A 17,298-nucleotide genomic window follows, 5' to 3' on the forward strand; every position below is an offset into this window, starting at 1 on the left:
ATTGTGGATTTTTCCCCAAGTCCATTTAGTAGTGGTTTATGGACTTGTCCTTTAGGAAACCGTCCAACCCCTTTTTAAACTCTGCCAAGCTAACCGCCTTCACCTTGTTCTCTGGCAACGAATTCCAGAGTTTAATTATGCGTTGGGTGAAGAAACCTTTTCTCCGATTTGTTTTAAATTTACTACACTGTAGTTTCATCGCATGCCCCCTAGTCCTAGTATTTTTGGAAAGCGTGAACAGACAAAAGATGTGCACAGTGTTACAGAAGCGCAGGGATTTGCGCCAAATTGCGCGCCAGGATTTACACCAGGGGGCCCTTTTACTGAACCGCGTAGGCACCTACCCGTGGTCAACGCACGCCAATTTGGAACTACCGCCCGGCTACCGTGTGGCCTGGGCTGTAATTTCATTTTTTTACGTGTGCCCATTACGTGCATCAGAAAATTTCTGGTGCATGGCACTAAGCGGGCGGTAATCGGCATTGTGCACGTGTTGTTTGTTACTGCCCTGTTAATACTTGAGACCTTAAAGCTAAGTCAATGCATGGCGGTAAGGTCTCAGGGCCAAAATGGACGTGCGCCAATTTTCATTTTGCCGCACATCCATTTTCGGCCAAAAAAAAAGAGGTGTTTTTTGCAGGTGCACTGAAAAATGAGCCTGCGTGTATCCAATACATTGCGTCTACACCAGCACATGCCATTTTTCAGTGCACCTTAGTAAAAGGACCTCCAGGTTTCAGCTAGCAATAAGTCCTTGTGCTTAAAGCTGAGCACTGAATTTGGCAACCAAAGTTTAAAAAGGGGTTAGACGGTTTCCTAAAGGACAGTTTCCTAAAGGACAAGTCCATAAACCACTACTAAATGGACTTGGGAAAAATCCACAATTCCAGGAATAACATTGTATAGAATGTTTGTACGTTTGGGAAGCTCGCCAGGTGCCCTTGGCCTGGATTGACCGCTGTCGTGGACAGGATGCTGGGCTCGATGGACCCTTGGTCTTTTCCCAGTGTGGCATTACTTATGTACTTATGTCCTCTACTTGGCTCACTTTTATTACATAGAGCAGTGATTTAACCTATTGTGATGTCATAGTGGCTCATTCCACCAATAAGAGCCAACCTCATTAGTGATGTCACAATGGCTTGATTGTATAGAATGTTTGTACGTTTGGGAAGTTTGCCAGGTGCCCTTGGCCTGGATTGGCCGCTGTCATGGACAGGATGCTGGGCTCGATGGACCCTTGGTCTTTTCCCAGTGTGGCATTACTTATGTACTTATGTAAAGCTATTCTTTAAAAGAGCACTCATCCCAAAGTGCCCTTTCTAGAATACCGTTGAGTGCTGATTTATATCGATGACTACTTTTTGGCACCACTTACAGAATCATTGGGTGCTAACAATTAGTGGCGTTAATTGGCAACAATTCGGATTTGTGCACGCATCTTGGTAGGAGCTATTCTATAAAGATCCACATACAAATCTTATCGCATACAACCTTTGAGGGGGCGTGGCCATGGGCAGGGCATGGGCAAATCAGGAGCATTCACTAAAGATGTGCGCAGTGTATTAATTGCTAGGGATCCGCGCCTAACTTGTGCACCAGGATTTACACCAGGTTTCAGCTGGTGGAAACTCTCACTCCCAAAGTTTGGCACAGTAATTGGTGCGCAACTGGGAGCACCATTTATAGAATAACGCTCCACGTAGATTTTTTTCGGTGCCGTTTTTTTGAATTACTTCTCTGTATATGTTACTATATATTCGTCCCAGAGTTGTATTCTCTTTCCCGGAACCTTATCAGCTTCCTTGCGCCTCCCGTTACTCTATTTTCCACTTTGTATATATTCCCGGAGTTGGTACTCTCCTCTCCGGAACCTGTAAGCCAAATTGAGCCTACTGCTATGCGGGAAGATGTGGGATACAAATGTAATAAATAAATAAATATTAATTCAGAGATTAGATCGTGTGCAATTGATTTTCGTGCACTAAAATTTGTAAAGCTTGTTATGAAGCAAACGTGTACTAACAAATGAATATGCCAACCTCGTTTTCCGCTTCCACTTCTTCTGAACTCTAGCATTTGTCAAACTTTGCTCACCACTATCAATCACACTGTTGCTACCTTGAGGTCACTGAAAATGTCTGTGATGATTCAGAGGAAGGCAGAGACTTTGGCAGAACACCAGTCTAATTTATTTCCGCTGTTTAAAAAAAATGATTTTGCATGCCAAAATCACTTAGGTTCTACAATCCTTAGAAGTCACTTTGATATTTTTCTAAGAGATCCACTAGCCCTATCTCTGACTTACTACTACTACTACTACTTGACATTTCTAAAGCGCTACTAGGGTTACGCAGCGCTGTACAATTTAACATAAAAGGACAGGCCCTGCTCAAAGAGCTTACAATCTAATAGATAAGAGTGAGACAAATATAGGACAATCAAGCCATTGTGACATCACTGATGAGGTTGGCTCTTAGGCATTGGTGGAATGAGGCATTATGACATCACAATCTCAGCTCGGGTTAAATCACTGCTATATGTAATACTACTACTACTACTACTTGACATTTCTAAAGCGCTACTAGGGTTACGCAGCGCTGTACAATTTAACATAGAAGGACAGTCCCTGCTCAAAGGAGCTTACAATCTAAAGGACAAATGTACAGTCAGTCAAATAGGGGCAGTCTAGATTTCCTGAAAGGTATAAAGGTTAGGTGCCGAAAGCAACATTGAAGAGGTGGGCTCTGAGCAAGGATTTGAAGATGGGTAGGGAGGGGACTTGGCGTAAGGGCTCAGGAAGTTGATTCCAAGCATAAGGTGAGGCGAGGCAGAATGAGCAAAGCCTGGAGTTGGCAGTGGTGGAGAAGGGTACTGAGAGGAGGGATTTGTCCTGTGAGCGGAGGTTACGGGCGGGAACGTAAGGGGAAATGAGGGTAGAGAGGTAATGAGGGGCTGCAGACTTATAGCATATGACAGAGAAGAAGGAGGTGTGTTATTATCACCAGTGATGATCCATTGTACTGTAAGACAACCAGACACCAGACACTGGTGGGGACAGAGATTGTAATGACTAGGGTAGCAATGCTTCATACCCCATGGAGGCTGAGCAAGTGAAGAGTAATGATCTAACCCTTCTACTGACCACTGTGAAAGTCTGTAAGCAATACACGGACTCTGGGACAACTGAAGTAGTTCAGTATTTTTGGGAGTGTGGTTTGAACTCCTGCCATCACTTCAAAAGTGTTTCTGCAGCCATGCCAGAACTGTCACAACCATAAACACCTCTATAGTGTTTCTATTCAAAGCCAGCAGACCCTGTTAAAAAAAAAAAAACAACATAGTTTGCATTTCAAAATGAAAGGAGCCCTTGCAGACAAAAGTTGAGATTTATGTGGGTGTGTGAGATGTTTGGTGCTGGTGTTGTGTACACTATTCTAATTTTTACGTATGTGACATTACAAGCTAGTGGAATCAAATCAGTCCATGATCTGTGCCCTGAGTTATTGGCATCTCACCGACATTGCAGGCTGCTAGTCTCAGTAAACCACAGAACTCTGTTACAAGATACAAAGAGATAGCAGAAAATAAATACATAAATAGCCCCCACTGCGGACTACTGGGAAAAGGAAAAGAAAAAAAAATGCAAACCAGCAATCAGCTACATTGTGAAATCATTATCTTCTGAAACATAGTAACATAGTAGATGACGGCAGAAAAAGACCTGCACGGTCCATCCAGTCTGCCCAACAAGATAAATTCATATGTGCTACTTTTTATTTGTACCTGTCCTCTTCAGGGCACAGACTGTATAAGTCTGCCCAGCACTATCCCCGCCTCCCAACTACCAGTCCCACCTCCCACCACCAGCTCTGGCACAGACCGTATAAGTCTGCCCAGCACTATCCCCGCCTCCCAACCACTAGCTCCGCCTCCCACCACCGGCTCTGCCACCTAAACTTGGCTAAGCTCTCAAGGATGCATTCCTTTATAACAGAGGCATCAGGTCATGAAAGGACTGTTTGAGTCAGTTGTGAGTTTGATTACATGAACGGATCTGCAGCCCTTTTTCCTGTCGAAATGAGAAATACAAATCCATACATGAATGTCCCTTATGATTCAGAACTTTCTGGTGTGCTTGCCAAAATGATAACCCTATTACGTGCTGCACCAAGTACTCTCATAAACATATTTCTTCTTTTCACTCCCCCAAAACCATCAGAAGACATTATCCCTTAATTCCAAGAGAATTTCCAGAACACAATATAACCTGTGTGCACAGAACAGGTTAAGCAAACCAAAGTTCCACACAACAAAACCCCCTGAATGAAGGAATGCGGTATCTGCCCATGCCTTTCAAAACACTATACAAGAACCCACCTGCAAAGTTCAACAGTGAAAAACTGATCAGTTCACTCAGTACTTCATTCTTTCACTGCTCATTTGCTGTAGGAAACCCTAGTTACCCAGGCACATGGCTCTGATGTCCAGTTAATTGCTTAACACTGGCAAATATTTCAGATATCAGCTACTAGTTTAAAGAGCCTAAAAATAACCATTGAGTGAATCATTTATTATTAGCAACCAGGAACAAATAGTGACCCAAAGAAGCTAGCTTTATTCCTGGCATCCAAAAAAAGGCATGAGCAGACTGATATGTGGAGGAGTGGCCTAGTGGTTAGGGTGGTGGACTTTGGTCCTGGGGAACTGAGTTCGATTCCCACTTCAGGCACAGGCAGCTCCTTGTGACTCTGGGCAAGTCACAAGTCACTTAACCCTCCATTGCCCCATGTAAGCCGCATTCAGCCTGCCATGAGTGGGAAAGCGCAGGGTACAAATGTAACAAAAATAAAATAGATACTATTGGAGATTCTACATGGAATGTTGCTACTATTGGAGATTCTACATGGAATGTTGCTATTTCACTAGCAACATTCCATGTAGAAGGCTGCACAGGCTTCTGTTTCTGTGAATCGTGCAGGACGTCAGACTCACAGAAGCAGAAGCCTGCGCAGCCAAATTGGTGATCTGCAATGGTTGACTTCTACATGGAATGTTGCTAGTGGAATAGCAACATTCCATGTAGAATCTCAAATAGTAGCAACAGTGGAGGAGTGGCCTAGTGGTTAGGGTGGTGGACTTTGGTCCTGGGGAACTGAGTTAAATTCCCACTTCAGGCACAGGCAGCTCCTTGTGACTCTGGGCAAGTCACTTAACCCTCCATTGCCCCATGTAAGCCGCATTGAGCCTGCCATGAGTGGGAAAGCGCGGGGTACAAATGTAACAAAAATCAAATAGATACTATTGGAGATTCTAGATGGAATGTTGCTACTATTAGAGATTCTACATGGAATGTTAATGTTGCTATTCCTCTAGCAACATTCCATGTAGAAGCCTGTCCTTGCAGATCAGCAACTCGGCCGCGCAGGCTTCTGTTTCTGTGAGCCTGACGTCCTGCACGTACGTGCAGTACGTCAGGCTCACAGAAACAGAAGCCTGCGCGGCCACATTGGTGATTTGCAAGGGCAAGCTTCTACACAGAATGTTGCTAGTGGAGGAGTAGCCTAGTGGTTAGTGCAGCGGACTCTGATTCTGGGGAACTGGGTTCAATTCCCACTGCAGCTCCTTGTGACTCTGGGCAAGTCACTTAACCCTCCATTGCCCCAGGTACAAATAAGTACCTAAGCCACATTGAGCCTGCCATGAGTGGGAAAGCGCGGGGTACAAATAAAAAAAAAATATATACAGTGGGGGAAATAAGTATTTGATCCCTTGCTGATTTTGTAAGTTTGCCCACTGACAAAGACATGAGCAGCCCATAATTGAAGGGTAGGTTATTGGTAACAGTGAGAGATAGCACATCACAAATTAAATCCGGAAAATCACATTGTGGAAAGTATATGAATTTATTTGCATTCTGCAGAGGGAAATAAGTATTTGATCCCCCACCAACAAGTAAGAGATCTGGCCCCTACAGACCAGGTAGATGCTCCAAATCAACTCGTTACCTGCATGACAGACAGCTGTCGGCAATGGTCACCTGTATGAAAGACACCTGTCCACAGACTCAGTGAATCAGTCAGACTCTAACCTCTACAAAATGGCCAAGAGCAAGGAGCTGTCTAAGGATGTCAGGGACAAGATCATACACCTGCACAAGGCTGGAATGGGCTACAAAACCATCAGTAAGACGCTGGGCGAGAAGGAGACAACTGTTGGTGCCATAGTAAGAAAATGGAAGAAGTACAAAATGACTGTCAATCGACAAAGATCTGGGGCTCCACGCAAAATCTCACCTCGTGGGGTATCCTTGATCATGAGGAAGGTTAGAAATCAGCCTACAACTACAAGGGGGGAACTTGTCAATGATCTCAAGGCAGCTGGGACCACTGTCACCACGAAAACCATTGGTAACACATTACGACATAACGGATTGCAATCCTGCAGTGCCCGCAAGGTCCCCCTGCTCCGGAAGGCACATGTGACGGCCCGTCTGAAGTTTGCCAGTGAACACCTGGATGATGCCGAGAGTGATTGGGAGAAGGTGCTGTGGTCAGATGAGACAAAAATTGAGCTCTTTGGCATGAACTCAACTCGCCGTGTTTGGAGGAAGAGAAATGCTGCCTATGACCCAAAGAACACCGTCCCCACTGTCAAGCATGGAGGTGGAAATGTTATGTTTTGGGGGTGTTTCTCTGCTAAGGGCACAGGACTACTTCACCGCATCAATGGGAGAATGGATGGGGCCATGTACCGTACAATTCTGAGTGACAACCTCCTTCCCTCCGCCAGGGCCTTAAAAATGGATCGTGGCTGGGTCTTCCAGCACGACAATGACCCAAAACATACAGCCAAGGCAACAAAGGAGTGGCTCAGGAAGAAGCACATTAGGGTCATGGAGTGGCCTAGCCAGTCACCAGACCTTAATCCCATTGAAAACTTATGGAGGGAGCTGAAGCTGCGAGTTGCCAAGCGACAGCCCAGAACTCTTAATGATTTAGAGATGATCTGCAAAGAGGAGTGGACCAAAATTCCTCCTGACATGTGTGCAAACCTCATCATCAACTACAGAAGACGTCTGACCGCTGTGCTTGCCAACAAGGGTTTTGCCACCAAGTATTAGGTCTTGTTTGCCAGAGGGATTAAATACTTATTTCCCTCTGCAGAATGCAAATAAATTCATATACTTTCCACAATGTGATTTTCCGGATTTAATTTGTGATGTGCTATCTCTCACTGTTACCAATAACCTACCCTTCAATTATGGGCTGCTCATGTCTTTGTCAGTGGGCAAACTTACAAAATCAGCAAGGGATCAAATACTTATTTCCCCCACTGTATATATATATAGGAAACAAAAGAAAATGAAAATGTTGGGACTGCCCATTCCTACTTTTAGATCGAGCAACCTAAGCATAATTATTTATTTATTTGTAACATTTGTACCCCCACACTATCCCACTCAATAGCAGGCTCAATGCGGCTTACATTGTAAAACAGGACAACAAATTGATATATAGTTATTATAATGACATGTAGCTATTATAGGGAAAATGTAGGGGAGGGGTAAGAAGGATATAACAGATTGTGTGGAGGTGGGTAAAAAAAGGAGTTTGTTAAAGGAACAATAGGGGAGTACATTCCGGTTCTGAATTCTCGGCTGGGTCTAGTGGTACACATGGACTTATTATTTAATTCAGGTTATTTGTGTAAGCTTGTTTGAAGAGGTAAGTTTTTAGCAACTTCCGGAAAGCAACTCTACCACCTATTCTTATACGTGCAAATGCCTGTAAGCTTTAACCTCTCAGCTGTTGCTTAAATGTTGTTTATAAAATGGCTGGATTGCTTTTGAAAATCTCCATCCCCAAGTGTATTTGTCTGGTACAGAGCCGTAGCGAGGGGAGCTGACACCCGGGGCGGCACGGTGCACCCTCCTCTCCCCGGAGCGCATTCCTGCGGCGAGGGACGGGCGGGAGGGCCGATCCGCCCCGACCGCACGTTGCTGGGGTGTGTCGGCTCCGCGCTGGTTCACTGCTCTCTCTGTCCCGGAACAGGAAGTAACCTGTTCCGGGGCAGAGAGGGCAGTGCACCAGCGCGGAGCCGACACCCTCCCAGCGGCGTGCACCCGGGGCGGACCGCCCCCCCCCTTCCTACGCCACTGGTCTGGTATATTGACATACGTCGTGTGTGTGTATAGTTGGCAATGTGCAAACAGAATGATGCTTTTTCCTTGACTTTGCAGATCTGCAGTTGGAGAGGTTTGACCTCGAGTGTGAGACCAATAACAGGACCCATCAGACAGACGAGATGGGGTGTCGACGACTGGTTGTGAGAAGGGGGCAGCCCTTTACCATCTCGCTGTACTTTATCTCCAGGGGGTATCAGGAAGGAGTGGATGAAATCGCACTGAAGGCGGAGACAGGTATATTTCTGTGCACCTACCTTACATAGCAACACCAGAACTAGCTGTTGTAGTCCCTGAGGCATCGCTGCAGGAAACTTCCTGCCCCTCCTCAGAGATGTGCCCTGGAAAATACAGTACCAGCGACAATGCTCAAAAATCTCTCACAGACGAGCAATTACAAATATTTTCATTTCACAGACAGGTAACGTCTGAGTCAATTACTCACTTTACAAACAGGTAGCTGCCACCATGCTCACCACATCGGCAGGTAATCTTCTGTACATCTTTACCACTCTTAATCCTACTACATGTAACGACAAGGGATGAGTATAATATATGATATCAAATGTTCTCAAAGAAGATTTAAAATGTTATGAATCACATATGCTCCAAGAGCTTGGAATAGATACCTTTCATTTAAATAGGAGCAGGGGTTTAATTCACAATGCCAAAATATTTCAAGGTAAGTTTCTATGCCCGGTTGATTCTTCATATTTATGGTTCTCATTGATGCATTGCGGCAGCTGGGATTAATGACTTTTCCATTCTGTAGATGTCACAAGAGAGACAGACAATCCCTATGAGGAAAGGCTAAGACGGTTAGGGCTCTTCAGCTTGGAGAAAAGGCGGCTGAGGGGTGATAGGATAAAGTCTAAAAGATAATGAGCGGAGTAGAGCGGACAGATGTGAAGCGTTTGTTTACACTTTCAAACAATAATAGAACCAGGGGACACAAGAAGAAGCTAGAATATGGTAGATTTAAAACAAACAGGAGAAAGTTTTTCTTTACTCAGCATGTAGTTGGACTCTGGAACTCATTACCAGCGAATGTAGTGACAGCAGCTGGCCTTACGGAGTTTAAGGGGGCTTTGGACAGATTCCTGAAGGAAAAGTCCATTGAACATTATTAAATATATATATATATATTTTTTTTTTTTTTGGGAGGGGGGGGGGGGGGGGTTGCCGGGTTCTTGAAGCCTGGATTGGCCACTGTCGGAGACAGGATGCTGGGCTTCATGGACCCTTGGTCTTTTCCCAGCATGGCGGTGCTTATCCTATATAATAATTCTCACCTCCAACGTTCTGACGCTGCCTGGGACCGTGGCTCACTCGGATGTGGTCTGCTACCTGCGGTAGATAACACTGACGTCATACATCCCTTCGAGTCTGCTGCTTTCCCTTCTCTTCGCTCTGAGCTCTGACTCTGGTCCCGCCCTTGCGGAAACAGGAAATGAGGGCGGGACCAGAGCGAAGAGAAGGAAAGGCAGTAGACTCACTGATCCTGCTCGCAATTCAATGCTGCCGACGGGACCATGGTAAGAGAAGGGGAGAGGGGGGTTGGCGATTTTAGAGGGGGGGACTGGCACTCGGAGGGAGGACAGACCGAAGGAGAATGACAGAGGGAGGGAGGGGGGACTGCAACTCGGAGCAGCTGGTTCAGGAGCCGATGAGAGAAGGAAAAATTCTAGACCTAGCCCTTAGTGGAGCACATGATCTGGTGCAGGAGGTAATGGTGCTGGGGCCGCTTGATAACAGTGATCATTATATGATCAGATTTGATATTAGCTTTGAAGTAAGTATACAAAGGAAATCAAATACGTTAGCGTTTAACTTTAAAAAAGGAGACTATGATAAAATGAGAAGAACGGTGAAAAAAAAACCTAGAGGAGCAACTGCGAGGGTCAAAAATTTACATTAGGCGTGGATGCTGTTCAAAAACACCATCCTGGAAGCCCAGGCCAAATATATTCCGCGTATTAAAAAAAAGAGGACAGAAGACCAAACGACAGCTGGCGTGGTTAAAAAGTGAGGTGAAGGAAGCTATTAGAGCAGAAAATGGAAGAAGGAACCGACTGAAAATAATAAGAAACAGCATAAGGAATGTCAAGTTAAATGCAAAGCGCTGATAAGGAAGGCTAAGAAGAACTTCGAAAAAAAGATTGCGTTGGAGGCAAAAACACAATAGCAAAATTTTTTTTTTAGGTATATTAAAAGCAGGAAGCCGGCAAAAGAATCGCTTGGACTGCTAGATGACCAAGGAGTAAAAGGGGCGATCAGGGAAGACAAAGCCGTAGCGGAGAGATTGAATGAATTCTTTGCTTCGGTCTTCACCGAGGAAGATTTGGGTGGGATACCAGTGTCAGAAATGGTATTCGAAGCTGACGAGTCAGAGAAACTTAATGAATTCTCTGTAAACCTGGAGGATGTAATGGGGAAGTTCTACAAACTGAAGAGTAGCAAATCTCCTGCACCAGATGGTATTCATCCTAGAGTACTGATAGAACTAAAAAAAATGAGCTTGCGGAGCTATTGTTAGTAATATGTAATTTATCCTTAAAATTGAGTGTGGTACCGGAAGATTGGAGGGTGGCAAATGTAAGCCCGATTTTTTAAAAATGTTCCACAGAAGATCCGGGAAATTATAGACCGGTGAGTGACGTCGGTGCTGGGCAAAATGGTAGAGACTATTATTAAGAACAAAATTACAAAGCATATTCAAAAGCATGGATTAATGAGACAAAGTCAACATGGATTTAGTGAAGGGAAACCTTGCCTCACCAATGTACTACATTTCTTTGAAGGGGTGAACAAACATATGGATAAAGGTGAGCCGGTGGATATTGTGTATCTGGATTTTCAGAAGTCGTTTGACAAAGTCCCTCATGAAAGACTCCAGAGGAAATTGGAGAGTCATGAGATAGGAGGTAGTGTTCTATTGTGGATTAAAAACTGGTTAAAAGATAGAAAACAGAGAGTAGGGTTAAATGGTCAGTATTCTCAATGGAGAAGGGTAGTTAGTGGGGTTCCCCAGGGGTCTGTGATGGGACCACTGCTTTTTAACATATTTATAAATGACCTAGAGATGAGAGTAACTAGTGAGGAAGGGATCCCCAGAAGCTTAGCCGGCAGTGGGAGGCAGGGCTGGTGGTTGGGAGGTGGGGATAGTGCTGGGCAGACTTCGTATAAGCACGGTCTGTGCCGGAGCTGGTGGTGGGTGGCGGGGCGGGTGGTTGGGAGGTGGGGATAGTGCTGGGCAGACTTATACGGTCTGTGCCCTGAAAAAGACAGGTACAAATCAAGGTAAGGTATACACAAAAAATGGCACATGTGAGTTTATCTTGTTGGGCAGACTGGGTGGACCGTGCAGGTCTTTTTCTGCCGTCATCATCATCATCAATTAAATTTGCTGATGACACAAACTTATTCAAATCGTGGGTGAATTGTGAAAATTACAAGAGGACCTTACGAGACTGGGAGACTGGGCATCTAAATGGCAGATGGCGTTTAATGTGAGCAAGTGCAAAGTGATGCATGTGGGAAAGAGGAACCCGAATTATACCTACGTCATGCAAGGTTCCACGTTAGGAGTCACGGACCAAGAAAGGGATCTAGGTGTCATCGTTGATGATATGTTGAAACCTTCTGCTCAGTGTGATGCTGCGGCTAAGAAAGCAAATAGAATGTTAGGTATTAATAGGAAAGGAATGGAAAACAAAAATGAGGATGTTACAATGCCTTTGTATCGCTCCATGGTTTGACCACACCTCAAATATTGTGTTCAATTCTGGTCGCCGCATCTCAAAAAAGACATAGTGGAATTAGAAAAGGTGCAGAGAAGGGCGACAAAAATGATAAAGGGGATGGGACAACTTCCCTATGAGGAAAGGCTAAAGCGGCTAGGGCTCTTCAGCTTGGAGAAAAGGCGGCTGAGGGGAGATATGATAGAGGTCTACAAAATAATGAGTGGAGTGGAACAGGTGGATGTGAAGTGTCTGTTTACACTTTCCAAAAATACTAGAACTAGGGGGCATGCGATGAAGCTACAATGTAGTAAATTTAAAACAAATCGGTGAAAATTTTCTTCACTCAACGTGTAATTAAACTCTGGAATTCGTTGCCAGAGAATGTGGTAAAGGCAGTTAGCTTAGCGGAGTTCAAAAATGTTTGGACGGCTTCCTAAAGGAAAAGTCCATAGACCATTATTAAATGGACTTGGGGAAAATCCACTATTTCTGGGATAAGCAGTATAAAATGTTTTGTACTTTTTTGGGATCTTGCCAGGTATTTGCGACCTGGATTGGCCACTGTTGGAAACAGGATGCTGGGCTTGATGGACCTTTGGTCTTTCTCAGTATGGCAATACTTATGTACTTATGACAAGCAGGCAGAAGTGCTATTTTAAAAAACAAAACAATGAAATGACCTTGAAATGGGGAAATTTTTTAAAATCGTTTTAGCAGTCTTGGTGTAGCACTATTTTCAAAGCTGCCAAATCCAGAAAGCCAAACTCAGACAAGTGAAACAGAAAAAGCTGAGGCTGCTTTTCAAGCATTCCTCCTGCCAAACAACAGCGCCTCATCTGTTTTAAGAGCTGAAATATGTGATCACTTAATCCGTGGAATTTTTCCAGCTTTCATGACATTCCTTTACCTAGTGGTGTAATCAATTTGAGAGCCTGATGTGGCTCTTCTATATTTGGAAATCTAAGCTGATGGAACTATTTCCACAACTGTGATATTTCCATCTGTTTGTCTTGATAGGTCACCTAATAGCAGAATAGATATTAACAAGGATTTTGCAGAGAACCGTCCATCACGGGAACCATTTTTTTTCTCATTATTCACAAACTGGTGATCTAAATGGCTGGTTTCCAACTGAGAACATTCATTTTGTAAAACTTAGACCTTTCAGATACTCAGTTAATACAGACAGAATAAAACCGGAACCTCAGCTGAGGAGTCTTTTAAAATGGAGGGAGCGTAAGCGGGACTAGATAATTGTCTAATATTACAGTCCCTGGACATTTCTGCTCCAGACCATGAAACTACAGCACCAGACGATAGGTCTGATTTCAAATGACCAAACTCATACACAGATTTGCCACTTCCGTGATCTCCTTGCTGGCTGCCTAATTTGAGTCATTAGTAATAGGTAATTGTCTGATGACCTCAGCTAATTAATAACATTTAAGAGTTTGCCTCATATCCCGTTTTCCATTTTAATTGCACAGCCATCGAGAATATGAAAAATAAACATATAGCTATGTCCCTTCTATGGCCACACCCCCTTTTGGAATACATGCTATGATGACCTGAACATGTATACTCTGGAAGAAAGGAGAAACAGGGGTGATATGATACAGACGTTCAAATATTTGAAAAGTATTAATCCGCAAATGAACCTTTTCCGGAGGTGCGAAGGCGGTAGAACGAGAGGACATGAAATGAGATTGAAGGGGGGCAGACTCAAGAAAAATGTCAGGAAGTATTTTTTCACGGAGAGAGTAGTGGATGCTTGGAATGCCCTCCCGCGGGAGGTGGTGGAAATGAAAACGGTAACAGAATTCAAACACGCGTGGGATAAACATAAAGGAATCCTGTTCAGAAGGAATGGATCCTAAGGAGCTTAGCCGAGATTGGGTGGCAGAGCCGGTGGCGGGAGGCGGGGCTGGTGGTTGGGAGGCGAGGATAGTGCTGGACAGACTTACACGGTCTGTGCCCTGAAGAGGACAGGTACAAATCAAAGTCGGGTATACACAAAAAGTAGCACATATGAGTTTGTCTTGTTGGGCAGACTGGATGGACCATGCAGGTCTTTTTCTGCTGTCATTTACTATGTTACTATGTTACTATGTAAGTTAGGTACCATGTCTTATAGATTAGTGTGCAACCAGATCATGCGCAAATTTTAATGAGTGTCAATTAACATCAATAACTGGTTGTTGGCACACAATTATTGAAGGTTAAGTGCTCGTTAAGCAATCGTGAGTTGAGGCGACACTGGGAACTAATGACGTCTTAATCTAGGACCTATCGCCCTGACGCTGAGTGGCGAAACATCGCCCATGTTGGTGCGGGTCCAAAGTTGCTATTTGGTAATTAAAAAGATAAGTTTTAAAGTTTCTACTATTTTGTATTAAAGATAATATAAAGTTCAAAATGTTTGTAAAGCAAGCCAGTGACGATGCAGACAAGTCACGGGGTTTATCCCTGTGTGAAACGAATTGCTGCTGAGGTTCCTACATAATTGGAGTTACCCACAGTGTAAAAGTTAACTGGAGAATTTAAGTACTTTTAGGTGTGGCCACTTACACCAATGTTTCGAAACATAGTTCAAATGCCTGCACCTAAATTAGGTAACAGGATCTCACTTATTCTATAATTAAACATGTAACTGAAAGGAACGCCCCCGATTTACCAATGACCTTCTCATTTCCCCACCCCCTTTCTTGACTCATGCCTAAATTTATGCATGTACATTTTAATTAATTCTCTTTAGTGCCAATAACTGCTTGTTTAAAAACCAATTATCGTCACTAATTAGCTCATAACTAATTTGGAGGAGTGGTCTAGTGGTTAGGGTGGTGGACTTTGGTCCTGAGGAACTGAGTTCGATTCCCGGCACAGGCAACTCCTTGTGACTCTGGGCAAGTCACTTAACCCTCCATTGCCCCTTGTAAGCCGCATTGAGCCTGCCATGAGTGGGAAAGCGCGGGGTACAAATGTAACAAAAAATAAATAAATATTAATTTGTGCATGCAATTTTTAGTGCTTTTTATATAATTTGGGAAGAGATATCTTACTCTGATTATCTAAGCAAATTCAAGATGAAAACTTAAAGATCCAGGCCAGATTCCTATATCTCTACATAACAGCATACGATTTCATGCCACTGCACTGCTATCTTGCCCCCCCCCCCCCCCACCACCACCCTTTTTACAAAGCTGCTGGTGTAATTTTGACTGGCTTTCCCCCAACCCTTCCCCATCTTTCTGTCAGATTAATGGATACATACCCAGGCTGACAACCAGGGAGTCCTGGCTGAAATTCCACTGCTACTCCTTGTGATCTTGGGCAAGTCACTTCTCGCCATTGCCTCAGGTACAATCATTGAATGTGAGTTTTCCAAGAACGGAAAAATACCTACTTTACCTAAATCTAACTCACCTTAAACTACTTCTGAAAAGGTGTAAGCTAAATCCCTCAAATATCATAGAGGGTGGGGTCCTTTTCAAATAAGGATAAGCATTGCTTGTTTCTTCTGAAAAGTGGAATTTATTAACAAAAAGGCCAAAGCACAGTTGCATGTGCAAATGTCTCTAACATTTTAACTCAAGTAACATTAATGCATACAATTTTTGGATGTCTAACAAACTAATGACTGACTGGCGATGGAAGGTGACCTTTTACACATCGCTCATGAACTATAGGGGCCTCACTACTTTGATAAGGCTACTACCACCCCTCGCGTATCCAGGCAACTGATTCCTGAAGGGTACCGCCAACAAAGCTGGTTCCCATTAGCACATCTTTCTTCTGCCAGGCTGCCATAATAAGAGCACCTGGTCCCTTCACCGCCTGTCACTTACACCCCTCTCCCCTCCCCACCCGAGTCAAGTCAGGAAGTAGGGGTTCTTGGCAGTTTTTGTTAGCAACTCACACAATACTAAAGCCGTTGGGCCCTCCCATCCGTAGAAGATGGGCCGCCACATTGGTACTGTTGTGACTGTAATCACCCCTACTGTAGAGGGTGTCTTTTTCACTTACTTGCTACTGTTACTGATTTCCCCCCCCCCCCCACCTGTTAGCTTTGTGATGGGTGGGAAGCAGGGGCGTATCTGCGTGGGGCCACAGGGGCCTGGGCCCCCGCAGATATCGCCCTGGCCCCCCTCCCCGCTGTCAACCCTCCCCCGCTGCTTACTTTTGCTGGCGGGGGGCCCCAACCCCCGCCAGCAAAAGCAGTGGGGGAGGGTTGACGGCAGGGAGGGGGGTGGAGAGAGGCGGCGGCGGGGGGGGGGGGGGGGGAAGGAGGCAAAAATGTGCCCCCCCTCTCTGGCTCTGGCCCCCCCTACCGCCGGATTCCAGATACGCCCCTGGTGGGAAGGGTAGGTGCAGTCACTTCGATGCCTGAATTATGGTGTGGCACTCTCTGCTTCCTCTTTTTTAAAAATGTTGTCCTGCCGCTCCCTATTCATCCCCCTTGCTCCACCTGATTGCCCTGACTACTATCCACACGACCCACTCTCCCCTCCCTTCCCCCCTATATCCCTCTTGTTCCTTTCCCTTTGAATCCCCTGCCCTCTGGACCTCCTTGCCATTCCCGCACCATTTGCAGGGATCTGCTTTGATCTGCCCCCAGTCCTGTCTTTCCTTCCCTTTTTATCTCATTCTAGCCTGAATGAAAGAAAACAAATATATATATATATATTTATTTTTGTTACATTTGTACCCCACACTTTCCCACTCATGGCAGGCTCAATGCGGCTTATATGGGGCAATGGAGGGTTAAGTGACTTGCCCAGAGTCACAAGGAGCTGCCTGTGCCTGAAGTGGGAATCGAACTCAGTTCCTCAGGACCAAAGTCCACCACCCTAACCACTAGGCCACTCCTCCACTGTTGCTACTATTTGAGATTCTACATGGAATGTTGCTATTCCACTAGCAACATTCTATATAGAAGTCAGCCCTTGCAGATCACCAATGTGGCCACGCAGGCTTCTGCGAGTCTGACGTCCTGCAGGGCGTCAGACTCACAGAAACAGAAGCCTGCGCAGCCTTCTACATGGAATGTTGCTAGTGGAATAGCAACATTCCATGTAGAATCTCCAATAGTATCTATTTTATTTTTGTTACATTTGTACCCTGCGTTTTCCCACTCATGGCAGGCTCAATGCAGCTTACATGGGGCAATGGAGGGTTAAGTGACTTGCCCAGAGTCACAAGGAGCTGCCTGTGCCTGAAGTGGGAATCGAACTCAGTTCCTCAGGACCAAAGTCCACCACCCTAACCACTAGGCCACTACTCCACTTCTACCAAGTACAAAATGTAAAGCTAAAAATCAATTTATCTACTTGCCATTCAACACATCCTCATCTCTCACCACCACCACCCCTC

General features: G+C 44.8%; 1 protein-coding gene across 1 annotated transcript in view; it reads left to right on the plus strand.

Annotated features, from left to right (window-relative positions):
- The window catches only part of TGM2 (transglutaminase 2), a 78,835-nt gene that overhangs the window by 12,141 nt on the left and 49,396 nt on the right, over positions 1–17,298 (plus strand). The window contains exon 2 of the mRNA XM_030211590.1: positions 8,243–8,422. Within this exon, the coding sequence (XP_030067450.1) occupies positions 8,243–8,422 (180 nt within the window). The remainder of the gene's footprint in view (positions 1–8,242; positions 8,423–17,298) is intronic.

This window comes from Microcaecilia unicolor, chromosome 8, assembly GCF_901765095.1.
Source record: "Microcaecilia unicolor chromosome 8, aMicUni1.1, whole genome shotgun sequence".
NCBI lineage: Eukaryota > Metazoa > Chordata > Amphibia > Gymnophiona > Siphonopidae > Microcaecilia > Microcaecilia unicolor.